The 27,437-nt window shown below is 32.5% G+C and overlaps 2 protein-coding genes and 1 pseudogene across 5 annotated transcripts; 2 read left to right on the top strand and 1 right to left on the bottom strand.

Annotated features, from left to right (window-relative positions):
- Positions 1-47: 47 nt before the first annotated feature.
- On the bottom strand, positions 48-7,615 carry MAP1D (methionine aminopeptidase 1D). Of its 3 annotated transcripts, XM_012223823.4 has the most exons (11): positions 7,454-7,615; positions 6,555-6,624; positions 5,638-5,866; positions 5,211-5,372; positions 5,079-5,120; positions 4,848-4,919; positions 4,076-4,155; positions 3,859-3,956; positions 3,443-3,490; positions 375-541; positions 48-280 (listed from the first exon to the last, which is right to left on the bottom strand). In XM_012223823.4, exons 1-10 carry the CDS (start codon positions 7,557-7,559, stop codon positions 396-398), a joined length of 1,053 nt encoding a protein of 350 aa, XP_012079213.1. In that variant the 5' UTR covers positions 7,560-7,615; the 3' UTR covers positions 48-280; positions 375-395. The 3 variants fall into 3 exon arrangements, with proteins under 3 accessions (XP_012079213.1, XP_012079212.1, XP_089575582.1); XM_012223822.4 differs by having other exon boundaries at positions 48-541; XM_089719456.1 differs by lacking the exon at positions 4,848-4,919 and having other exon boundaries at positions 48-541.
- Positions 7,616-15,746: 8,131 nt separating this feature from the next.
- On the top strand, positions 15,747-16,863 carry LOC149497906 (uncharacterized; annotated as a pseudogene). Its single transcript, XR_016319897.1, has 2 exons — positions 15,747-16,215; positions 16,488-16,863. The product of XR_016319897.1 is annotated as an uncharacterized LOC149497906 (transcript).
- An 8,690-nt stretch (positions 16,864-25,553) lies between these two features.
- On the top strand, positions 25,554-27,237 carry LOC105639691 (cyclin-dependent kinase inhibitor 7). The gene is made up of 4 exons (XM_012223824.4): positions 25,554-26,079; positions 26,202-26,251; positions 26,463-26,648; positions 26,818-27,237. Exons 1-4 carry the CDS (start codon positions 25,747-25,749, stop codon positions 26,885-26,887), a joined length of 639 nt encoding a protein of 212 aa, XP_012079214.1. The 5' UTR covers positions 25,554-25,746; the 3' UTR covers positions 26,888-27,237.
- The last annotated feature ends 200 nt before the right edge of the window (positions 27,238-27,437 follow it).

The following is a 27,437-nucleotide window of genomic DNA, read 5'->3' as shown; positions in this document are numbered from 1 at the left end:
TGACCGTAGACCATAGTATCGCTTTACTTGACAACTGGACAAAACAGTTGCAACAAGAAGAATTATCTTTCAGCAGAATCAGTCTGATAATTCTATATTCATTTACCAGAAAACATTATTCTCTAATAATCTAATTTTAATAACCAAAAAAGCAAGGGTAAGGTGCATTTAGCGTTCTTACAGTTAACGGTACATAAATTCATCTATTTTTTGCAGGAGGCCTCTTCAATGATTAATATTGGCATCCCAGAAACAATATGAATATAGATTGCCTCATTGGCTGCAAAATTTTAATTCGAAATAGGCAAATTCAATCACATTTATTTGATGTAAAAATAAAAATGAGCAATATGAATAGATATGGAGCTACCAACTTTACTCTGTAAATACACTTCTCAACACTGGGTCAGTATCTCTGCTCCATCTTCAGTTATTAGAATGGTGTGCTCAAACTGAGCTGATAGGCTTCCATCTTCGGTAACGACTGTCCAGTTATCGTTCCACATTACCGGATTAATGCTGCCGATTGTCAGCATTGGCTCTGTACAAATATACCATGATATACATTGAAATAAATCCATAAGCAATACAAGATGCTTTACTCATCAAAGCCCATTGAGAGGAAGTATTTATTTAAACATGAGCATCCACAACTAAAGTTATAAATGCAAATAATGCAAAATTGATTTGCAAAATGGATCTATCATCTCTGTGTCTAACTTTATGAGTGAGAATTAGTAACACATTATTCAAAATCAAAGGCAAATCGCATTTCCAATTATTTATATTAGAGGCTAGCTTTGCTGGATAATCCAACATAATCAAAAAGCTTTCACATACTGTTGTCATGAGAGATCTAAGAAGGATATTCCGGCCAGCCAAATTAATCTCAGCAAAAGGAATATTAAAAAAAAAAAAAAAAAAAGACAATTGTTGGGTTTGGGTTCCCTTCCTATGTGGTAAAAGCCCATATTTTGAAGTCCATTAAACTAATTATTGTTTTACAATTTTGCCCCTCAACTAACAGCCATATTTATGATATTTTTGGCTGCTATTTGATTGATACACACGTCCAAAAACCGTGTGAGAAAAACAGAAAAGAAGAGGAGAGGGATTTTTTCTGCACAGCCCCATCCAGCACCAGCCATCGTGTTCTGGAGATTCCCGGAGTTCCAACCGTTGGATCTTTGTGATATTTGAGTATGTTGTTCTTTACTCTCTGTTCTTGATTCTCACCGAAGGGATTTTGATTTGGAGGTTCAGAGATTGAGTTATGGCTCTGAATCCGAAGCTGTCCTGTTCAGCTTCCAGCTTTGCGTAGCTTCATCTTCTTCAGTGTTTCGGCAGTCACCCGTTGTCGGATTGAGCTGATTTTTGGTGAGCATGTTCCTAACATCCAATTCTTGATTCTGGACGATCAATTTAATTTTTGGATGAATAGAACATTTTTAAATGTATTTAGAAGAGTAGCTGTGTTTTGTGATCACTCCATTGTGTTGCTACACATTTGTTTGTTTGTGGTATAGATACATTTTCTGTGGTTGTAGCTTGCTGTAATTTGTAAGACAATATTTGTGATAGTGAACTTTATTTCCTTGGACCGGAGGAGAGGTCCCGTGATTTTTATCCTTCACACCGGAGGAGTTTTCCACGTAAAAAGATTTGTGTTCGTGTGGTGAATGCTATTTTTGATTGTGCATGATTTAGGGCAGCTTGTGTTACTTGAATTTGTTACTCCTAATAGATTCCTAATAGATTAATTCAAGTGGGGAAGTTTGGACTGTGATGGGAAATAACAAAATAACTTCACAACAAAAATAACTTCCCCACTTAAATGAATCTATTAGGAGTAACAAATTCAAGTAACACAAACTGCACCAAATCATGCACAATCAAAAATAACATTCACCACACGAACACAAATCTTTTTACGTGGAAAACTCCTCGGAAAACTCCTCCGTGTGAAGGATAAAAACCACGGGACCTCTCCTCCGGTCCAAGGAAATAAAGTTCACTATCACAAATATTGTCTTACAAATTACAGCAAGCTACAACCACAAAAAATATAGCTATACCACAAACAAATGTGTAGCAACACAATGGAGTGATCATAAAACACAGCTACTGTTCTAAATACATTTAAAAATGTTCTACTCATCCAAAAATTAAACTGATCGGCCAGAATCAAGAATTGGATGTAAGGAACATGCTCACCAAAAATCAACTCAATCCGACAAAGGGTGACTGCCGAAACGCCGAAGAAGATGAAGCTATGCAGAGCTGGAAGCTGAACAGGACAGCTTCGGATTCAGAGCCATAACTCAATCTCTGAACCTCCAAATCAAAATCCCTTCGGTGAGAATCAAGAACAGAGAGTGAAGAACAACATACCCAAATATCACAAAGATCCAACGGTTAGAACTCCGGGAATCTCCAGAACACGATGGTTGGTGCTGGATGGGGCTGTGCAGAAAAAATCCCTCTCTCCTCTTCTTTTCTGTTTTTCTCACACAGTTTTTGGATGTGTGAATCAATCAAATAGCAGCCAAAAATATCATAAAGAATGACAGTTAGTTGAGGGGCAAAATTGTAAAACAATAATTAGTTTAATGGACTACAAAATATGGGCTTTTACCACATAGGAAGGGAACCCAAATCCAACACAATGCCCCTTTTTCGCTCCACTATCTCAATTTTTTCTTTTTTCTTTTTTTTTTTTTTTTTTTTTTTTCTGAAGAAGATATGGACGTGGTAACATAAACTATCCAGACCCCTTAAAGAATGAAAAATAAAAAAGTATCTCAAAAGTATCTTTTCAAGGTTCGATTTCTCCTGCAAAGTTTGCTGTACCTGCAGCTTTCGGGAATGACTTTTAAGATTCAAGTGCTTTATGGGTGGAAAAGTTTTTAATGCCATGAACATATTGACTGGAATTCTGGAAATTCTGAAGAGAATATATTCCAAAAAGAACAGAAAGGGGCCCATTGACAAAAAAAAATAAAAATAAAAATACCTTGAATTTTCAATTTTAGCCAATCCTTCTACTCTTATCAATTTCATCTACAACCTTTCACATTTATAAAAATTTTAAGCATCCCACTCAATTTGACCAAAAAAAAAAATACTGGTTAAACAAGTTTTATTTTTAAATTGATTTATGATTAGACAAATAAAAGGATGAGATAAAACTGAAAATATGTGCAAAAAGAGAGCACAACCTCTAAGCTTTATCAATAATCGGCCAAAGAAAAAATTATCAGTAGATATTTTAACATCTGATCTCAACCTCTAAACTTTATCAAATAATTAACAATCAGCTCTTTACTGTTGAGATTCAAGACTGCAAGGCCGCTTTGACCAAAATTGTTATTGTCAACAGTTCATTGAATATCAGAGGCAAGATAATTCTGAAGATCATGAGGAGAATTTTATGAATACATACCAATAGTGAAGGTTTGATTCAACATCATACGTCCATCATAATTGTTTCCTGAAAGAACATATCATTATCAGTGTTTTACTTTTATAAAGGAGCAAGAAGCCTCAATTCATGCCTCCAGTAGAAAAAGAGAGCATCCAATGAAGAAGAAAACTACTGAGCCATCTTGTGAAGAAAATTATTCCTATTTCCACAATGTACTTACTCTGACTGGGTCTCATAACACATGCTGTTGTAATTTTCACAAATATGTTAAGATATAAAAATATTCGAAACCCTCAAAATTCTGTACTTAGTGTAATGGATGGTTGAGCAAATAGATTCTTGACATGTTGCACTTTTATGCAAAAAAAATATAAACTAAATACCGTGGAACAAAAGCAAACATAGACAACAAAGTACAGAGCTCAAGTAATTACTATAGTGTAGAATAACTGGATCAGCATGGAAAACACGTCCGATACCATGGCCAACAAACTGTTCGACAACACCATAACGAAATTTATCTGCATGGTCACTTGGAAAGAAAAACATCAATTATGATTATGAATGAGTATAAAATCAAAAATTTTAAAGCATGTGTTAGAAAACGAATAAAATGTCAAAAGAAAAGGATGACCAAAGAAGACGCCATACTGTATTGTTTGGCCAATTTTCTTCAACTCCATTCCTGGTGCACAAATTGAAATTGCTTTATCAAGGCATTCTTTAGTTACCTACAAAAATAAATAAACATTGTTCATTATCAAAAACTAGATTTACAAATTGAATTAATTAAGGTTCTGCTACGTAGCACCAAATTGGAACAAGGAATAAGAAATGTTAACTCAGAAACTGTGCCTGTGAGACAGTAAGTTAAGTGACAATTGCGGGGTACATGAATCTCAAGTCAAAATATACTAAGATGGTAAAGTAGGTTATTCTTATTAATTATTTCACTCATAACTTATTTCCTAGCCATGGAACTCACACTGATATTATGTAGGTCATTTGTATGTCCCAAGTAGGTAACTAAAGCTTGTCACATGCTTTAGGTGAACTTGAACATTTAGATTGTAGTCACCTGGCTTATCAGGATAAACTCATCTACACCTGTTAAATAATTATGCCAATCAATCTGGAAAAATTTTATGCCAACCATGTAGATCATGCATTTACTTATACCTGTCCCCACAACTACTACTTTTGTCTTCTTTATTTTGGTTTTACCTAAATTTAGGAGTAAACGAGGATATAATTCTAGCGAAACTTGGTAGGTTTTCGTGGGCATCTAACCCACCACAGCCAATTTTATGAATATCAAATTAATCAACTTAACTAGTGATTAAGTTGGCACTTGTTACTTATCACTTGCAAATAAGAAGAGAATTCATGGGAATCCACAAATTTTACTGTTCCATATAGTTACCTCAACCAGTTTTCTAGCTTCATCATCAACCTCTCCACAAAAGAAAGTTGCTGATGTATCACCATGATAACCCTGATATCAAGGTCAGTTAACTCAATACACCCAATGTATATATTTAGTAAGGCCACAAGTGCAAAATGAAAACTAGTAAAATTATACAAAGAGATAAACATTCTTCCGTTGCACTACTACACAAACATATTAGCATAATGAAAACGGGAAGATGCTTACATTTAGATAAACTGTAACATCAATATTGATAATATCACCATCCTGTAAATGAATGCAATTAATGTTTATACATTAGAGGAAATCTTAGCTACGAAGGATGAAGAAAAAATTAAGAATTTGAATAGAAGGGACCTCAAGAGCACGGGAATCTGGAATTCCATGGCAAATGCACTCATTCACTGATGTGCAAACACTCTTAGGAAACCCACCATAGCCAAGAGGGGAGGGATATGCTCCATTATCAATTATGAACTGGTGAACTGCTTCATCAATTTCATCTGTCTTAATGCCTGGCTGCCAAATGACAATAAGGAGATTGAATAAACTGACATCTTCTATTTAGCTTGACGCAAAATCTATATTTTCTTTCTTACTACCTGGTGTTATCTAAAAGAATATTAACTACTTGTAACGCTCTATTACTATATTAAATGTACCCAACAATTATAAAAACATACTGCAATCATAAAGAGAGAACCTATTTTAATTAAAAGTGCAGACACACGTGCACATGCACATATATATGACGAGAGGGTTTGCAAGAGAATCACCACACTACCTTGACTAGAGTCGCAGCATACTCAAGCACCTGTGCTGCAAGCCTTCCTGAAGCTCTCATGCATTCTATCCCCTTCTCATCATGCACTTCAGGTCCACTTGCAATTCCAGGTGGTTTCCGAGATTTAACATAGGGGGGCTTTGGTATATGATCTGGGACAAGTCGACGAGGAGAAATTTTTCCAGGCCTTAGACGTTTGCGTGTGCTATTTGGCACTTCATCTAGATTTCTGTTCATTTCAATAGCGAATTTGTAAAATCTATTGACATGTCTGTGTCTGTGCACGCCTCTGTGCTTGTATGTCTTTTAACTGTGCATATCACAAAAGTAATGGACATGCACATTGTTTCCTTCCATCAACCATCAAGTCCAGTAAACACCACAAATACATGCAAAATATATCAAGAATTCAAGCAAAACTGTCCAACATTATTATTTATGCAGGGGGTTATGAAAGCCATTCAATCTGTAAGGCCAGTGACATGTGTGTGCACAAGCACATGCACGCATGTTTATTTGGATACATCCTTTTTATCTTGTGACATTCCTAAACACAACATAAAATAGATTCCATCAAAGGTTTGTTTATATAATCCTTTTTGCTTTATCACTTAACCTAAAACATTGTGAATTCCCTTGCAAACTCATTTGATCCTACATACATACACCTTAATCTGTGTGTTTGTTATGTCAAATAAATATTGAAACAAACCCTTAGAAGAAATCCTGAGACTAATTCACAGCAAAGAAAATAAAAAAAGCATTTAAATATTGAAACCCTGCAGTTGGGTAGACGTGTCAGCAAAAGCTGCCACACCTTTGAAAAAAATCTAGAAATGAGAAGCAGGGATAATATAGTCATGGTGATTTTGTTTATGAAACAGCATGTGAGTGCAGTTATAATGTTACATTCATACCTTCTATTAAACAGAAAATCAGTTAAGCCAGAAAGTCCTCTGGTTAATTGCATTGACACATTTTTGCTTCCTGTATATGGAATTAAAAGAGCCCAATAAAGAAATTGTCATTGTTATATGACAGAACAAATAGCCAAAAGCCACAAAGAACAAATGCTGTTACCAAATTTGTAGTAGGTTTAATAAAGATATAGGTAGTATTGGTTTACTGTATCCTAAAAAAGAACTTCACCAACAACAGTATCAGAAGTTAGAGATTAAATCCCCAGTCTAAGATAAAATGAATTGAGAATTCCACTTTTCCTTTTTGTTTCACCTCCTAAAGAACTATATTAAGCGCGAACCATTTCCACCTCAAACAACGGCCTTATATGCATTTATTATCATGCTAAAGCGGCATTCTATTGCAACTAACAAGTGCAAAAGTCTACATTACTCCAATTGAACAGGAAATTCTGTCACAATCCCTAACAATGATTTTGCTCCACCAATAGCTAACAAAGCAGAATTGAACACATTCTATCAGCTAATATAGCTTTTTGCTTAACTTTAGGCAAACCGGAATATGTCAAACATCCTATAACAGAAGTTGAAACATCCAAGGATCTCACTGAAAAGCCTAGTTCACTGTACCAAACACTTGTATAAACAAGCCGAAATGAAAGACTGGACTGAAGCCAAACTATTATTTAATTTCTGCAACAGATTTAGCCCCAAAAGACATGTATTAACCCTTGCGAAGTCAATAAAGGCTCTTCAATCAATCCAGTACCTTAATTCTTTTCAAGTAGTTGAATAACCATTTCACGCAATTAAAAAGCAAACAAGCAGAGATTTACATAAAAACAAGGAGAACAGCTCAAAATCTGATATGATCACAAAGAAGTAAATGAAGAGACCTGGATTGTAGTGAAAGAGCTTAGAGAGAGGCTGTTTCGATTGAACAAGGCAATCTCCCAGTAAAGAAGAGAGAAGTCTAGGTTGCAGAGAGGAGGCTCCCACCATTCTTTCTCTGTTTATCTTCAAACTTTTCTCTTTTCCCTTCTTCCCTCGTTAATCGTTATCTGTTATTTCGCCGCTTTGCTTAATGAAGGTCGGCCTATTTTCAGCCCAACCCACTTTTCTTTCGACAGGTATTTTGGGCCTAATTCAAGCCCAACCAATTTTGCTTTGTCTAAAATTGTTAAGTTTTGTGGGAAAGAAAATGAAAGTAAAATATATATGGATTATAATTAGATTTTAAAACAAAACTATAATAATCAAAAAAATTTAAAGAAAATATTGTTAAAACTAAATCAACCAAAATAATATTAAAAAATATATTAAAAATTGAAGCAAAATAGTTAAAATCAATCAAAATCTTAAATAATACATGATTACACACATGTACATATACATAAAAATTTTATAAATATTATTCAATTTGATTAAGTTTTTATTTATTTATTTTCATTTTCAAAAAAAAATTATTTTTTTACGAAATCCAAATCAAAATAATTGAAATTTATTTAAAATTTGCAAGTGAACTCTATTTTGCAAAAACCAAAAAACATTAGTTTTATCTCTTATACTATTAGTTTAATTTAATAGTGTGATCTCATCATTATACAAGTTCTTTAACATTTGTTATTAAATGAAATCAATTTATATGTTTAACGAGCTATGTAATGAAATATAATTTAAATGTAATCAAATATATTTTGATGTAAATTTATAATAAAAATGAATATGGATTGTGTTTAACGAGAGAGATTTTAAATGAGAGTTTTCAAAACTATTTTTCAAATCAATAGATTTGGAAAATGAATTTCGAAAACATTAATCCAAACATTGCCTCGAAGATAATGCCTCCAATTTAATTTCATCTCGTGTCATTTTAGTTCTGATATTACACTTGGTCTTGAACCCAAGACAGTCTTTTAAAATTTTATACAAAAATGGCCTTTTGGCCTTTTTCGGTCATTTTTTCTTGTTGGGCCTAAACACCAAAATGACTTAGAATGTCTTTTTTTTTTGGTTACCCTCTTTTATTTACATCTCCATCCTCTAAATAAATAAACGATGCAGCAATGTAATTGGTTGAATGTCAACTTAGCGTGGTGAGTTTAGTATTTTCACTAATATAAGAATTGAAAGTTTTCAAGTTTAACTCTTTTTAATTATAACAGTTTTCACCAATTTAATAAGTTAAAAAAAGAGATATCTTTGTTATCTAATGTATCATATAATTTCCGTCAGTTCGACCCTTTGAGAAAAAATGTAAGTAGTGGAACATTCTAATTGTGTATGTGAGATAATTTAAATGCATCCAACTTTTTTATTTTTTTCCCAAAACATATAGATTATTATATATCATAATCAACTTTTATTTTTACCTCGAGTTCATTACTATTGTTCCCGTAAAAAGTAATATACTTTTTACTTTTACTTTTACCTAATGAAAGGGAAAATCAATCAGCTTTCCAAGTAAAATTTCAAGGTAGTTCAAACACATCTAACATTCCAACCGTCCGTATTATATAATATAAGTTAGCTGCACAGAAGTCTATATAGAGAATATAAATTATGAGTTTAAAATTCTAAATTTATTAATTTCCATTCGGAATTTTCAAGCAAGAAAAATTCCTCTAGCTCAGCTTTTTTTTTTTCTTTTATCAACATTATTGATTGATAATTTCAGTTGACCCACAGAAACATGATAACACTTGTTTTTAATTTTTTTAGATGAAAACATCATTACACTTTTGACCCATATGCTATTTATTTATTTTTATTTTTATTTGGGATAATGTGGACCAAAGAAGACTTTGTTTTGGCACTCATGCATGGATGGCTGGATATTATATCTCATGCCAAGGGAAAAACTCTTTTTTTTTTTTAAGAAAAAGAAAAATTCTGTTCGCATATTTTTGTCCCTAAACTCATTACCAATGGAAAAAAATCATAGCCCGATATGGCATGCACAAGACAAGCAAAAGTCGTAGAAAATGAAAGGTGCATAATTCCAATCTCAAAGCTTCTTCTACCTGAAATAAATTGCCATCTGGTTAAATTCTAAAAAGAAATATTCAGTATTTGGTGAAGAATTTAAGAGAGGACAAAGAGAAGATCTTTTCTATTTTCCTCTTCGTGCAGCTCTTTTTTTTTTTTTTTTTTTTTTTTTAATTTAATCTCTTACAAGAGTAGGGGAATGTAAGTAATAGATTAAGCTTTACTATTTTCATTTTAGAATTATACTTATAAAAATAATAAATTACTACCCATAATTATGGATAATCAACCTCTAACTGTGTCTATTATTTTATTAATTATGTAAATTATTAATATCCAATTATAAAAATAACTATTTTTCAAGATTAGACAAACTAAAGTAAAGCATATTTTATAAGAAAAATTGTAAATATATTGATTTGTATTTATTTATTATAAATGTTTAAAATATTACAAATAAATAAAAAATTAAAAGTAATTTAGCGGTGTGATAATATAAATCGAAAAACTTTTCAAAAAAATAAGATAGTTTAGTAATAAATAATTATTTAGACAACAAAAGAATTCTCATCAGCGAAGTACGAAATTAAAAACTAGTGATAAATTTAGTTGGTGATATTAATTATTATTTTTAGTACATATTAATTGATAAAATCAAAATAATTGATTAAACTTATGAAAAGTGTAAAAATTAGATGTTTCTTTTGTCATTGGACTTTAGTTCAATGTTAACTTGAATGTTGTGCAATTCACGAAGACCAATTTATAATAATAATTAAATAGAAAAAATAAAAACATTTTTGAGATTTGAATTGCTAATAAGTGCTTTTTCTTTTGGTTTTTACATTATTTATTAATAAATAAGGCATTGAGAGATGAGACACCCGTACCGTTCCGCAAAAAATGGGTTCATGTGATGTGTCCATGCCGCAGCGACGTCGTTTTCTGACCCACCATAAGAGGACAAATTTTGGAATCCTATGCATATGCTAGGGCGATACTTTTGGGTCAGCCCTTTAGACAGCGGGCCTGACCCATATCGTGGGGCCCACTTCTTTTCTTTTTACCTCAAGTCTCTTTTTAGATGATGTCTCTGCATTTTTTGCTTATAATCTGCTGGATCATAGAAAAAGCTTAGATGAGAGAATTCAACACTTTCTCATCCGAAATTTTGTAACCTTCAACTAACCTATGCAAAATGCCACAGAGTTAGTTGGCTCAAAAACTGTTAGTTAGATAGATTTTGTTGTCCACAAAAAAAAAAAAAAAAAAAAAAAAAAAAATCAAGTGTAGTTAGTTGCTTTAGATTAAAGTGAGTTAAATAAGTAATCTTTATTACAAACCGAGTTAATTATGTATTATTCACAATCTTTCACTGCTTGAATTGTTGAACTTCCTCTAATATTACTATTAGCAATACATGTATACCCCACGACAATTGCTTCTACATGACAACGATTGACCATAACATGGCATGTAAGATGTCTTTGATTTCGCATGCGATGAATCTTTTCATTTTGATCCCTTAGAATAGAAGGAAGACAGAAACCAATTTTTTTGTTTCTCGTATATATATTTTTATATACATATGTTTGCATAACTTGCTCAATATTTAAGTAGAAAGAGAAGAAAGTGAAGTTATTTTTAAATTATTAACAACGAGAATTAATTTCGATTTGATGAGCTGTAAAGGAATATAATATATTGTACTAATATATATCTCACACAAATAAACTATTACTTGATTCTATAGAAATATACATGATGTGAACATATCTTTTTGTGAAAGAAAAAATTTTTTGATCCCATTCTATATTTTATATAATAGAAACAAATGAAAAGTACAAATTATAACTTCAAGAATTTCAGTCTTCAGGGAATTGTTCAGTGCAGATGATCAGTGACATTGATATTTGCATGATATCCTCAAAGAGCGAGTAATTAATTAGTAGCAGCATCTGTATTTATGAAAGCAACAGGAGTTAGCTACCAACATAAGCAAGTAATTAATGATTTTTCTAATAATATTATTTTAGGCCAAACAACAACAAAAGAAAACAGAATTAAGTGTAAAGATTTTATTATTTTTTACCGATAAACTTTAATACTTGTTATTGTTATGGTCATCTTTTTTAGTAACCGTATAAACTATGAATAAATGACATAAATTTCCGTAACGATGAGAGCACACTTACTGCAAGGAATAAAAATTTTTACACTTTATGATTGAAAATAGATTATACTTCCTGATTCTACCGGAGAAAAACAGTGTAAAAAATTACTAGAGCACTAACAATGGCGAATCGGTGAATGATTGTTCAAAAAATGTACAGCAAGCCAACCACCCATCGAGTAATGGGATCGAACAACTACTGAAGAAAAATATGTACTGCCTCTGCTCCACCATCTGTCTCAAAGTCCCAACCCAACTACTAATTAGCTAGGTAGTCAGTTCTGGTGAACTGATCCCCTCCTTCCCCAACAAATGGAATCTGCAGTTAATATTAACTACCATAATCATTTTTCGCTCGAATGTCTATTCAGGAATAGTTCAACTGTAAATTTTGGAAATTAATTTCCATTTAAAAATTGTTTATTTGACGTATTCTGATATAAAATACCACTTAATTGCATTATTAATTTGAAAAACTACGTGCCAAAAATTATTCTTTGCTTGGCAATTTTATTATCTGTGACCTTAAACGGGTAAGGTAGACAGATACAGTAAATAAATGGTCAGTAGATTAAATGCTTATACATGTAATTCTGGTTCTTTGCCACCTATTTTTTTGGATGCTTGGCCTCGTATTTTATTATTTTATCAGTAATAGTAATAATAAAAACTGGGTGTAAGTGACAAATACCAACATTATACACATTTTTGTAATTTTTTTTCGCATATTTAATATATCTAATAAAAGATCTCCAATGGGAGTCAATATTCCAATATCCAAAAAGGAAAATATACACAAAATTAATTTTCAAAGATGTTCAAAATTTTTAATAGAAAATCTTTTTTCTAAGTAATTGTGTAAAGTGCATTAATTAAAATATTAATGTATATATAACAAACTAATAATATATTTGACAATAATGGTAAATACTAAATAACAGAGAGTGAAAGTGTCATCTTACCATAGGTAGTAAACTAAAATCCAGTGGCAGTAAAACTAATAAGGCAAAGGCTTTCCCTCTCAAAGCCTTTACACTCCCAAAAGAAAGAAATAATTAAAAATAAAAAGCCAATAGCAGAGAATTTGGTTATGTTGAAGAAATAGGTATAAGCGTATATATAAATATAGTAACTCCAACTGCATGAAAAAACACAGAGAAAGAACTATACATAGAAAAATGACCTAAGCACCCAGAAATATGCAGCTACAAAGTGACAAGTGTCACAAAACAAGGTTAGGAAAAATTAGAAATGAAGCATTTTATTGTTTAGAACAGAGCTTAAAAAGCTGGTAGGTGTTGGGTTAATTCTGCAAAGGACAAAGGGACCACAGTACTTGAGCTCTTCTAAAAAAATGGACCACAAATTGTTTAGGTGCAGCAAGGTGACTGTGAAAGAGGCTTTTTACAATAGGGCACATGGCCCTAATGGGTTTAGATAATGACCCTTTCCTATGTTGCATCTTCTGTAACCATCCATTCTATTTCTGGAAATTTATTTATTATATTTTTTAATTCTTGGACCACTTCATTAAAAAAAAAAAAAAGGTAGCTTGAGCATGTTCTTTGCATCATGTTTACTTGCTCTTTTCCTATGATCTATTGATTTTTTTGGGGGGATTTGTTTATTTAATTTTTTAATAATTTGTATTGTTTTTATATATATTGGACCACTTTGTAAAAAAAACCTAATTGACTTGAGCAGTGTATGCTCTATATGTACCGGATTATAATTGTCACAATTGATAACTTCTTTATAGAGATGTGGATAAGATTCTGAAATTTTAGAGGCTTGTCCTCCTCCATTAGGATAGGCGAGCAAATTGTTTCCATTTGAATTGTACTTAAGAGTAAGGATCATATCAAACTCCATCGATCTGATCACTTTTTCGAGAAATATGAGACGTTCAAGTCATACAAGTAAAAAGAGTTATTCATTCATAAGGGTTTATTTCACATTCTAAATCATTTGTTCTCACAAATTTCAAGTTTGAGTTTTTTTTTCATTTTTTCAATTTATAGATGGAGGTATGGAATGAAAATCCAAGGCAATTACATCTGTTTTTCTACACCAAAAACTTAAAATGAAAAACAAAAGATGTCATGCATTTAATTAAAATCTAAGCTCTTTCAATTTAAGGCATGCTCAATTTTCATATTATTGACTCTATAAATCAATGAACATTAATGAATTTTTATGTATATATAATACGAGAGAAGAAAAACATAATCAAGATAATCAGACACATAACTTATTGAAACCGGGATAAAATGAGACTCACAATCCTATTACACTCGAATAACTGCTCACTTACCGAGACATATCCATGAATTTTGTCAATAAAATACAATTTGTATTTTATAATTACTAGATTTCATATTTGTAACCATGTAAAATAACAATTATATGCATGCACATTTACAACCACAAACTTTTCATTGGTAAAGAGAGTCATAAAGTTTAAAAAAATTAAATTAAATAATAAAAAAGACAATATATATGCATTGGGTAGCTTGATTTTGACTGGTAGAGGATCATAGACATGAAAATAAAAGTGAAGATCAAACTTTTTAATTTCTAGCTGCCCTGACCCTATCTAGTTAGAAACAAATATCATCATTTTTGCTTGTAATGCACTCCTAATTGGTCCACAGAGTGGTATGACCCATTGCCTGATAATATCCAAATTGAAATGTTATAGAAAAAGCCTTTCCATATGCAATTTATACAAATAGTTGCATACACAACATAAAGCCTAAAGGTCTTCCCCTAAGCTTGTTTCTCATAATCATATATATATATATACACACACATCATTGGCAATATTTTCAACTTCTTTGTCAAATTCGATCCCGCCAATATCCCAATGTCCATATTAAGGGCTCATGCCCCACAATCACCAACTCAAACGGCAATATCACACCCACTACATGAATGACACGTGGCATTTTCTTAAAGGTAAAAAAACTTGAGTTTCAATAAGTTAATATACTCGTGCTAACTTTTCTTTCGTTTTTCTTTTTGACTTTTTTTTTCATTCTATATACACACCAAATAGTTTTACTAATATTTGATATTGATAAAAGGCAAATTCCAATTTAAAATTGTCGATGTTCGTAAAAGTAAAAAATCTAAATGGTAGGGCTTCAAATGAAATAAATCAAATTGCTCGTAAATTGTTTGAAACTTGGCTCGAGAAAGGAGAGTGTTAGCAGAAATCTTAGCCTTGATTCTAGGATGTAAATATGCAGAATTATAGGCAGACTTTTAGGATTCCTTTCTAGTTTTCCATTTTCTTGTATAAATATGTGCTTTCATTGTACAATTAAAGACACAAAGAAATGTAAATTTCTTCTTTCATAATATGGTATCAGAGCCAAAGAAGGGCTGATTTCTGCTTCTGTATTTTCTACATTATCTACACTTTCTGCATTTCTCATTCAAACCTTCAAACCTGAAACTCACGTCACTTATCAAGCTCTTTCTCTAATATATTTTTTTTTTGTTTCGACATTTGTGGTTTCTTTTTCTGTTTGGCCTCTACTTCCAAATGGAGACATTTGAGATTGCAAAATCCAATGCAACCATTTTAACTGGCTCAAACTATAATCTGTGGGCCCAAGGAATGAAAAGTTTATTCAGGTCGTAATCTTTGGCATATTGTTACTAGAGATATTACTAAGCCAACCAAACATCAAGCTGAAACTGAAGCCAAATTTGCTGATCGTCTTGAAGATTGGGATAGTAAAATTCATGAGATTATTAGTTGGTTCCATAATACTTCTATTCCATCTATTCACATCCAATTTGTTGATTATGACACTGCAAAAGAAATTTGGGATTTCTTTGCCAATCGATATCAAACTACTGGACTTGCTCACTATTTTCAATTGTGCACTACTCTTCATAATCTCAAACAAGAATATGGCCAATCTGTGAATGATTTTCTTGCTCAAGTTCAATCGATTTGGAATCAAATAACATAAGCAAAAATCACTGAAGATCATCTTCATCTTATTCAAGTTCTTATGGCTCTTAGACCTGAATATGAAGCTGTCTGAGCCTCTCTACTACACCGACATCCTCTTCCTACATTGGATATGGCTATACAAGAACTCATTTTTGAGGAAACTCGCCTTAATCTTGATAAAACTCAGAATTCTAAAATGGCTCTTGCTACTACTCGCCCATCCTTTCAGAAATCTGACAGCCACATCTGTAAGAACTGTAATAACATTGGTCATGTCTTTGCTAATTATCCTACTGTTGAATTCAGATATTGTCATGCTCTAGGTCATATTCTTGAAAATTGCCCAACTTATCCTCCGCGACAAAAGGGTGGGGTCTCTAAATCCAAGGATTTTTCGAACCTTGGATTTAAACCCGTCACTGTTGTTGCCACTGAATGTTCTACTACTCTCACCATAGGTGATATTGAGGCATTATTCAAACAGGTTATATCTTCCAATTCTCCTACTGCCATGTTTGTCACCCCAGGTAAATCTTGTTGGCTTTTTGATTCTACATGTTGTAACCATATGACGACTGATATTAACCTTTTGTCTTCTACAACACCTGTATCTTCCTTGCCACCAATTCATACTACCAATTGTAGTCAAATGAATATTACTCACACTGGACATGTATCTGCCTCCAATCTTAGTCTTCCTGAAACCTACTATATCCCTAACTTGGCCCTTAATCTTATTTCTGTTGGTCAGTTATGTGAAGCAGGTCTAAATGTCAACTTTTCTCCTTTTGGTTTTTAGGTACAGGATCCACAAACGAGACAGATTCTGGGGAAGGTCGCAGGGTGGGTCGATTATTTGAGATTGACTCTCTTTATCTTCCTCAAAAAGTTCTTTCCATTGCTACAACCACCAACTCTTCTATTCACCAGTGGCATCTTCGTCTCGGTCATGCTTCAGCTAGCAAAATTCAGCCTTTAATTTCTCGTGGATTGTTAGGATCTACAAAGTTTGAGTCATTTAATTGTTTAAATTGTCAACTTGCAAAATAACTTGCCCTGTCTTTTAATAATAGTGGTTCTATTTCAAACTGTCCTTTTGGCTTAATTCATTCTGACATTTGGGGGCTGCCCCCATTTCTTCAGTGAATGGTTTTTGTTATTTTGCGTTTTTTATTGATGATTATTCTCGTTTTACATGGATATTTTTTTATGAAACTTTGATCTGAACTACCACAAATTTACATTTCATTTGCTAATATGATTAAAACTCAATTTTCTTCTGTTATTAAAATTCTTCAAACAGATAATGCTATGGAATATTGGGATTCTACCTTACTACAATTTCTTAGTCAAGAAGGCACTATCGTTCAATGCTCATGTCCTTACACTTCCCAACAAAATGGACGTGCTGAACGAAAACACCGCTAAATTCTTGATTCTGTTCGTGCTCTTCTTCTTTCTGCCTCATGTCCAGAAAAATTTTGGGGAGAAGCGGCTCTTACTACTGTCTACAGTGTTAATAGAGTTCCTTCATTGGCTCTCCAAAATTTATCACCCTTTGAAAAATTGTTTGGTAAACCTTCTGACTATTTAATCCTTAAACCTTTTGGTTGTGTCGGTTTTATTCTTTTACAATCCCATGAACGTACGAAATTGGAACCACGTGCCCAGTTGTGTTGTTTTCTTGGGTATGGGATAGAACACAAAGGTTATCATTGTTGGGATCCTATTTCAAATAAATTGCGTATCTTTCGTCATGTTACCTTCTGGGAAAATACCATGTTTTCAACCCTTTCTAAATTTATAAATCTATTAATATTGATTATATGTTTTTCACTGATCCCTCAACTGAGTTGTTTCCAAGTTTTAATATATGTGACTCTGATACAGTCAACATTCGACCTTCCTCACCTATTCCTATTGAATCTACTTCAACTGCTGATCCTGAACCTGCACCTACGCCTGCCCTTGACACCAATCTTCGTCGTTCTACCAGGGTAAGAGAAATTCCACATCACCTTATTGATTTTCATTGTTATTCTACTATTGCCACTCTTCATGAACCTCGCTCTTATCGCGAGGCAAGCACAAACCGTCACTGGCAGCAAGCTATGACCGAGGAACTCCAAGCTTTAGAGAAAACTCATACTAGGGACTTTTTGATCTTCCTCCTAATAAGACACCTATTGGCTGCAAATGGATTTATAAAATTAAGACTCGTTCTAATGGGTCCATTGAGTGTTATAAAGCTCATTTAGTTGCCAAAGGATACACTCAAGAATATGGTATAGACTATGAAGAAACCTTTGCTCGATTAACATCTGTTCGTAGTCTGTTAGCCATTGCTGCGGTTCGTAACTGGAAGCTTTTCCAGATGGATGTCAAAAATGCTTTCCTCCATGGTGATTTATTCGAAAAGGTTTATATGCATCCTCCCCCTGGTTATGATTCTCCTTTTAAGATCTGTAAGCTCCGATGAGCCTTGTATGGTTTAAAACAAGCTCCTCGGGCCTGATTCGCAAATTCAGTTCCACTCTTGCTCAACTTGGTTTTGCCTCTAGTCCTTATGATTCTGCCTTGTTCATTCATCGAACTGACTATGGTATTGTTCTTCTGCTGCTCTATATTGATGATATGATAATAACAGGTGATGATGCCTCTGGTATCTCAAAATTACAACAATATCTCAGTTGCCACTTTGAAATGAAGAATCTTGGCTTTCTCACCTATTTTCTGGGTCTTAAAGTTTCTCATAACTCTGAAGGCTACTATCTCTCTCAAGCCAAGTATGCATCTGATGTACTTTCTCGAGCTGACATTACTGATGGTAAGACTGTATCAACTCCTTTGGAACTCAATTGCAAGCTTACTTCTCTCGATGGCACTCCTCTCGATGATCCTACTTTATATTGGCAACTTGTTGGTAGTTTTGTTTATCTCATATGTTGTACATTTGGTTAGTCAGTTCATGTTTGCCCCTCGCTCATCACATTTTTCTGTAGTACTTCGAATTCTTCGATATATTAAAGGAACTCTCTTTTATGGTTTCTATTTCTCTGCTTACTCTTCTTTGGTGTTATCTGGGTATTCTGATGCTGACTGGGCTGGTGATCCCACAGATCGTCGTTCTACTACTGGTTACTGTTTTTTTCTTGGGAGATTCTCTTATCTCTTGGCGTAGCAAAAAGCAAACAGTTGTTGCTCATTCTAGCACTGAATTTGAGTATCGTGTCATTGCTGATGCTACATCTGAATTACTTTGGTTACACTGGTTGTTATCTGATATGAATGTCACACAGTCTTCTGCCACTGTATTACATTGTGATAATAGAAGTGCTATATAGATTGCTCACAATGACGTTTTCCATAAGCGCACAAAACACATTGAAATTGATTGTCATTTTGTTCACCATCATGTTACTCAAGGCACCGTATTTTTTATTCTTGTCTCCTTTGCTAATCAAAAGGCCGATATCTTCACCAAAACTCATCTTCTTACTCGTTTTCAAGATTTACTACTCAAACTCAAGCTGACATCCACTATACCATCTTGAGTTTGAGGGAGGGTGTTAGCAGAAATCTTAGCCTTGATTCTAGGATGTAAATATGCAGAATTATGGGCAGACTTTTAGGATTCCTTTCTAGTTTTCCATTTTCTTATACAAAAAGGTATTTTCATTGTACAATTAAAGACATACAGAAATATAAAATTCTTCTTTCATAACAGAGAGAATTTCATATGGGCTTATTCGATAAGTTTAATAAATCAAATTCAAACCCGCCTTTTTAACAATAAATTGTAAAAGAGCTAAGATCTAGCTTGGTTTTTCAAATTCAAATACATCTTTATCCGGCTGATTTCAATCTCAACTTAAGCAATTACATTATACCAAATTAAGCAAACTCATATTATTTTGATGATAATTATATAAGGATATAGTAATTATTTTTTTTCTTAAATTTTGTGTTCCTCAATAGCATTTGATAACCATGAAATTTCAAATTTCATAGCTGTAGACTTACAAATAAATGGAAACACTCAATCAAATTATGTCTAATGTGAATCTCTCTCTCTCTCTCTCTCTCTCTCTCTCTTCTTTTTTATTTCTTTCTTCTTTTTTTTTTTTTTTTTTTAAATACGATGACTTTCAAAAGAAGCAAAAAAGACATAAGCCGCAAGAGTCATACAGAGGAGAGGGACTGAGGGAGAGGGAGAGGGGGTCCAAAAAATGTCAGAACCAAAGGTGAAAGGCTCTGACTATGGAAAGAAAAAGAGTTCCTTTTGGATTGAGAGGACCATTGAAGCACCATCCAAGAAAACATGTCTTAGACATAAAGGCATCAATTACACTCTTGAAACCCTTTCTTTCATTTCCTACAACCAATCTATCCGCTGCTGAGCTAGCTACCTTGAGATTCCTCAATCTACTTTTCTTTTTTTTCCAATTTTCTTTTTTTTATTTCACTTTTCTTTACTTTCTTTTCCCATTTCTTTTGGCAAATCTTGAAATTACATCTTTTCTACTGTTTATAGTATCATAAAGAGATAACAAAACTTAAAGTTCTTTAACCCTTTTAGCTTGTGAAATATACATGGTCTTTAAAGTGTGACAATTATGGCCTAACTTGCATCTCCCTCCTTTAATTAATATTATTCCCCTTGGATCCACCGCCATTTAATAGTTTTTGACTTAGATTTTATTGGGTTCATTCTTGGACTTGTGGGTCATTCTATTTCTTTTTTTTTTTCCTAATTTTATATTAATTAAATTAAATTTGAATATAATGAATCATCATGTTGGAGATAATACGTGTGGTAGATATTAATATTATGTTATTAATAGTTGTGAAAAGATATATATTAATATTCCCACAAGACCTGTCTTAAAAAACAAGAAAAACAACAGACAAAGACTTATCCTACATAATTAAACAAGTCAACTAGTAGTACATACAGCAGTGTCCTCACCTATGTCAAAACAACTCACTAGGTTAGTTGCTTCATTGTGAAAGCTTTTTTTTTTTTTTTTAATTTTTTTAAAGAAAAAAAAGACTTTGATAAATATAATTTAAAACAAAATGTAATATAAATAAATAAATGTTTAATGTAAATACTACACTATTACATTACTTTATAATTTGTTAAAAAAATCTTCATTAATCAATTTAGATTAATAAGTTAAACTTAAACCCACGAGTCCCATCAACTTCCTTAAGCCAAACTTTGGAATTTGAAAAAAAAAATAAAAAGAAAAGACCAAAATTACTAGAGCCCATAAAAACTATAGAAAAACAAAATTAAAAATGATAAGAGAAAATTACAAAATAAAAATATTATTAATTAGATGGGAATCTTTGTAGAGGTCGCTCTAATCATTCAGACCAGCTTTTGCAATTATTTATGTACAAGTTCAACTAAAGTAATGAAAAAACACTTTCAGATTAAAGTTGAAATCTTATAAGCATAGGAGAGGAGAAAGAATAGTAGTACTGTGGTAGTAATAAACAGTCTCTTTATGTGTGAGAGAGAGGGAAATCTATTCTAGTTTTCTGTGCCCACCCTTGCCTAAGATCCATGTGCCCTTGTCTATGCTTCTTTTTATTATCTTACATATTACTCCAAAGGAATCTTGCGTTTTTTTTTTTAAAAAAAAAAAAAAATTTCATATTTGATTTTCCACACCCATATGTATAATAATAATAAAAAAAAGTCATAATGAGGGTCATAATGTTGGGCACTCCTTTAATTTGAACCAAACATCCAACATTCACTTGTATACGCTTCATGCTTTGGGTATTTTATTTAGGATTTTTTTTTTTTTTTTTTGAGCTTTGCTAAATGGCAGCACAAAAAAGCGTATGATATCAATACTATCTAAATTGTTAAGAGTCTGTTGAATAAAATTAACTATTATTGTAGTTGTTAATTGTTTTAGTAATATTTAATTATTTAAGTAGCTAGTAGTTATTTAAGTAGTTTTTTATAAAACGGTAAAAGATAAATTTTATGGGAGTTAACCTTTTATTAAAAATATTATATTAATATCTAAAAACTAGTTCAAATGCAATGTTAATAAACACTATAAAAAATAACAGTCAAAACGCTAAAAATTACTTGAAAAACTATCGCAACACAACCAAAAAGTCTTTCAAGAATATTACAAACGTTTCGCTCTATTTGCAATAGTTTTTTTAAATATATATTTTAAGTTTTGCTCCATCATTACCTAAAATTATTTTTTAGGTCCATTACTATTTGTACTATGGTTGTACTTAATACAAATTGTGGGGAGAAAAATATTATTTTGGGTTTTTTCAATTGCTAATTAATAATTAGTGATGTCTTATCCACTTAGGACAGCTTTATTTAATCTATTCTTTCCATAATTGTACTATGGCCATGTATTTTTGGTTTCCTTTGTCTTTATAATTATGGTTTTGAATCCATGTGTTTTCATTTAATGAAAAGCAATTTACACTTTTGTCTACCTAAAAGAGATCAACAGATTCAACAAAGAATGGGAAACCGGGAATTTTATACTTTTAAAACTGCGAACGTACCTTAAGGTTTCCAAAGGAGCGTTGCAGTCGTTTTCACTTGTAAAAAATTTTTATTTACTAATCTTAAAATTGAATTTTTATTGGAGGGAAAGTGATAAGTTTTTATGAAATTAGACTATAAAGGTGTTTAACAATTTTAATAACTTAAATATCAAATTAAATTCATAAATATCAGATTATGCAAAAATTGACTCGTAATACCACGACACACTAAAAAAAGAAATCTACTTTAAAAAATACTTAATTTCGGGTTCTTACACTACTTCATATAAATTTAAACATGGAATTTTTTCTGTTAATTGTAATTTGATGGAAAAACAAATATATATTTCTATGAACAAAAAAGATATACATATATATAGCTTGCCACCATAGTTAAGGTAACCTGACAGAATATATATTTCTGAAATAAAAGAAGTAAAATTTGTAGTTTCCTTGGGGAATTTACATGATATATTCCAACAATCAAAAACAGCATCAAACATATTTGTACTTGACTAATAAAATGCATGGACCCCTCCACTAGAGACGAAAAAAGAAACAATTCTTACAGTATCTCACATGAACGGTCTCTTTGATTTTACTGCAAAATGTGATGGACATTAGTAGTGAATCTTTATCATCTACATTCCTATATTGTGCTAAGATTTGGAAATACTTGTTGCATTATTAACCTTATAATAAAATTTGAGTTTTGACCGTTCGCCTTTATAGAAATTTACGAGGAAGTTCGAAAAAATAATCTTTAACATATAATAATAGAAACTCAAATTCAGTCTTAAAAGTATTAAGTCAATTGGGTTTAATCGGATTGATATACTTATATATTCTTTAAAGATGTGAAAATTGACAGACTTTAAGTTTAAGTTCTCTCCACCAGTAAAACTCTATTTAGCAATATTAGTTGTTGTAGTAGTTATTAGCACGTAACTATTAGTTGTTAGCAGTTAACTATTACTTTTTAGTTAATAGTTAAATGGTAAATATTATATAAAAAACTCATTCAACCTCTAAAAATTATATTACCGAACAATATAATTAATAGAAATAGAGATTTAATTTAGTAAAAATGCCAAAAATGAGTTAAAAAGGTGTTGCGGAACTTGACCTAAGTTGGTGAGTATTATTCCAAGAAGGAGGGGATTTAAGGTACACATAGTGCCAAGATTTGGCAAGCGTAGCCAGCTAAAATTGACAAATTATTGGAAAACTTAGAGGGGGTGAAAAAAGAAAGAAAGAGAGAAAGAAACAGGCTGTATCTAACTGCCATTTCTGGCAAAGGGTTGCATAGTTTACGTTGGAGGGTAGGTGCCCTAATAGACGGTTATTATCAAAGATTACACAAAGCAAAACTTTTATGGCAGTGGTCCATATTGCCTAACTATTTTGGACCGTCCAAATAAATCGAGCCCCACGTGTGATTTTACCAATGTGGTGACAAGCTATTTTTTTTTTTTTTTCTACCTGTATCGGCATATGTAAGCTACTATCCTTATTTCTTCATTAATGCCTATACTTACCTATTCGTACTACCATTATGGCTCTAAAATTAAATAACCATATGTGCAATGTCCCCTTTGCTTGCTCCTTTCGTGCATGTTTTGTATATTTTAGGAATAATTTATTTATATGGCCATCATAGCTTGAATGATAAAGTTAATTCCAACTGTCAGTTTTTTTTTTGTTAAATTATTTTATATATAGTTTGAATTAATGGAAAACTGAATTGCTAAATTGTTTTATATCATTTTTAAAAGGTTATGGTATAAAGTTTTATGCACTTTTCAAATGAAAGTAATATGGAGATTTGTCACCTCGTACACACGTACCATCAAATAATTATAACATAAAAGTAAATTTAACTACATAGAAACAGGAATAGGCTTCAAAAATTGGAGGACCAAAAATTAAAAAAAAAAAAGAAAGAAAGTTGGTAGAGGCAACAGAAAAAGATTTTTTTTTTTTTTTTGAGTATCACAATTATATTATTAAAATATTTAATTTAGAAAATATGATGTATCATAGTTTTTTCTTTAAAAGATTGATGCGATAGTAAAAAGATTTAAGAATCAACTGAGCGTTACTCAATTGTTTGAAAATAAATAACGCTCGGGCAAGACACACATTCCCCCTCCCCCTCCCTTGACATTTAATTCTCTATCCCCCTCCCTGTAATAGATAGAAATACTATTAATATTTGTACTTAACCTCCGGATAGGACACGCTACAATTTCTTGAATTCTCTCGATCTTTTATATATATTTATTTTTTATTTTTTATTTTTTTTTATTTTCAGAAAATGATGTGCGTGTGTATATATTTAAATAATACATAAAATCCATAGGCAGAAAACACAAATTTAAAAAGTTTGGGGAATAAAGGGACCTTGTTTGCTACACAAAAGATAATTTTTGTTCGTATATTAAGAATTTTCATAGGCGTTATGAAATGTCATAATTTGACATTCCAGTTTCTTGCACTATAAAACATATATTGAACTGATAGATTATTAACTCCATTGATACAAAATTATGTTAAGAAACATCATCGAAAGAAGAAAAGTAAACAACAGTACATCAAAACTTCAAATTTTCATAGCATTAATTAATGTTAAAAACAAAAGGACAAAATGGTCCGAATTGAATGCTAAATTCTTAGGCTCCATTCTTCGTCTGTATCCTCCTGCTAGTTCAGTCCTTAGCAGGCGCACATATGCCTCTTAGGTACGATGGCTGGCAGCTGCTTGACAAATTCCTCCCTCTTTCTTAAACTTAAAACTACAGTATTTAACTACCGACTAAAATATCTTTTTTGTAGAGTTTGTTTTTTCAGCTCTGAAAATTTGGCATATATCATTAAATTTTAATGAATTATTTTTACTTAAAATATGATACGAACAAGTTACTGTATGGTCTATGCATTACACAGAACAATTACGCTTGACGCCAAACGGCCATTTAAAAGGCCGTAAACACCAACCGCTCCGTTTTGTAATTTAGTGAACGGTTTCTAACTTCCACCGTACAGATTTTTAACCTTCAGATTCAATCATTACTGTCCACTGTTAAATACTTCTCCTAACGTGCGCATTCCTACGTGGCTTTCACCAATTTGCCTCGAATTCGGCGCATTCTCTCAACGGCCTTTCCGATCTGTATAACGGCGCCGTCAAATTCCCCGTTACGGCTGATTCTCCCGTCACTGTTAACGGAAATCCTGGACCACCGGTAGCATCCCCACCACGCAACCTTTAACACCAATTTAGCAATTCACTATTCCTTTTAACCTCTCCTCTCTTCTCTTCTCTTCTCCGTTAAAAAGAAAAAAGAAAAAAAGAAAACAAAAAACAAAATCCTCCCCATTAAAACTCTTTCTCTCATCATCACCATCATCATCAATAAAACGCACAAACAAGACAAAGAGAGAGAGAGAGAGAGAAAGAGAGTGTAAGAGAGAAGGTAACGAAACACTGTTGAGGAATTGCGGAGATTTCGATAATGGAAATGGCTCAGGTTGGAGTTCGTACTAGAGGTCGGACTTTAGCCTTGGCAGCCGCTGCCGCAGCTACTGGCACTGCAAGGAAGAGGAAAGTGAACAATCAAGAGTTAATGGTGTCAACATCATATATTGAACTTAGGAGTACTACTAGAAGACGCCTGGTGATTACTCCTGAGAATTCAGTTTCAGTTTCGCCGGAAGTGAATTCCGGTCATCGGACTGTTATTCGGAATAGTTGTTCCAGCCCTTGCTCGGATCACGCGTCGACTTCTTGTTGTTCGAGTAATGGATCAAGTGATCAGAGAATTAAAAATAAATTTTCAGATCTAGAGGTCACAATTCATTTCTGCCTTTATGAATTACAATTGAATTTTCGGTTTCTCCCGATTTAATTGCTTGCTTTTATATTTATTTGGTTGTTTGGATTTTGAATTTTCCTTTTTCATCTCTGCAGGCTGAAAGCGTCGAAGTAGAAACGTCAGTTTATTATAGCTGTAGAGAAAGGTTTTAACTTTTTTTTTCTTAATTCTCAGTATTTTAAAAAAAATATAGATATTCAATGTCTAATTGTTAACTCACACGTCTCTTCAATTTCGAATTCAAACTACTATCTCCGATCCATTTAATTCTTCCGTTTTAAAAAATTCTCTCTCTCATATATATATATACACACGTACCCACTGGTCTTAACTTTTCATGTTCCTTGCACGCACAGGAGAGAGACCACGCCATCGAGCCAGCTTCGACCTGAATCATCAGACGAACTGGATTCCATAGCTAGACCATCACCGGAGGCAAATACTCTCCGCAGATCAACGGCCGAGAAGATGCCAACGGAGTCTGAGCTTGACGAATTCTTCACAGAAGCCGAGAAAAGTATCCAAAAACAATTTGCAGAAAAGTAAGTAAACTAAACTCTAGAATTCCTCAAAACTCTTGCATGCACATTTTCCATCATTAGCACAAATGTTGCTGCTAGTGCGTCTGTTTGTTTACTGAGAAAGTAAAGCACGATAACCAAGAATCTAAAAATAGAATGAAATTAAAAAATTTTCTCTTTTGCTGGTCAGGTATAACTACGATATTGTCAAGGACGAGCCCTTGGAAGGACGGTACGAGTGGGTGCGATTAAAGCCATAAAGGAAAAAAAAATGGCTTCCTTCTTTGCGCTCAGTTAATCTCCGATAACTTTATCTCCACTTTAGGTACTATTGCTTCTAATTTAAATTTCTAGTTTCGTTAGGTCATTTATTTTCTCCTCCTCCTTCTCTTAAGTTGTGGTTTAATGTACAGTTCTCTTTCTATTTCTACTTCTAGTTTCTATCTTTATCATTATCAGTTATTAGAATTATTAGAAGCTGAGGCTTCTGTTTGTTCTTTTGTAAGAGTCGGTCATTTCTGCAAGTAAGATAAAATTTGCAGAAACTATTGCAAAATCCACCAGATGAAGAGCAAACAGTTGAATAACGAAAGTTAGCTTTCGATTCTTATTTTTTTGCTGTTTTATTTTATTTTTTTTTTCTTTTTCTGTCTGTTTCTCTGCCATTTTCTTCTCTTTGATGGCTGCAGCCTCTGGTACAATATCACAGTTTCCATTTTATCAGCATTAGCTTCCTCCTTTCTCTTGCGGCGAAAAAACAGGAATCTTTTTCGCTCGTCGTTTTCCTTTTGAAAACTGGATTTTTCCCTA

This window comes from Jatropha curcas, chromosome 3 (assembly GCF_041381405.1).
Source record: "Jatropha curcas cultivar XTBG-Jc1 chromosome 3, XTBG_Jcur_1.0, whole genome shotgun sequence".
NCBI lineage: Eukaryota > Viridiplantae > Streptophyta > Magnoliopsida > Malpighiales > Euphorbiaceae > Jatropha > Jatropha curcas.
This window is presented reverse-complemented; position numbering and strand designations above follow the sequence as displayed.

What these genes read in the sequence shown, in the direction of transcription:
- MAP1D (XM_012223822.4), bottom strand. Translation starts at nt 7,559, where the DNA reads ATGGTGGGAGCCTCCTCTCTGCAACCTAGACTTCTCTCTTCTTTACTG. An exon ending in ATGTTACAGTTTATCTAAAT is followed by an intron (nt 4,920 to 5,078) that starts GTAAGCATCTTC and finishes CCTTGATATCAG; the next exon opens with GGTTATCATGGTGATACATC. An exon ending in TCCAGTTATTCTACACTATA is followed by an intron (nt 3,491 to 3,858) that starts GTAATTACTTGA and finishes ATGTTCTTTCAG; the next exon opens with GAAACAATTATGATGGACGT.
- LOC105639691 (XM_012223824.4), top strand. Translation starts at nt 25,747, where the DNA reads ATGGAAATGGCTCAGGTTGGAGTTCGTACTAGAGGTCGGACTTTAGCC. An exon ending in ATAAATTTTCAGATCTAGAG is followed by an intron (nt 26,080 to 26,201) that starts GTCACAATTCAT and finishes TCATCTCTGCAG; the next exon opens with GCTGAAAGCGTCGAAGTAGA. An exon ending in TATTATAGCTGTAGAGAAAG is followed by an intron (nt 26,252 to 26,462) that starts GTTTTAACTTTT and finishes TTGCACGCACAG; the next exon opens with GAGAGAGACCACGCCATCGA.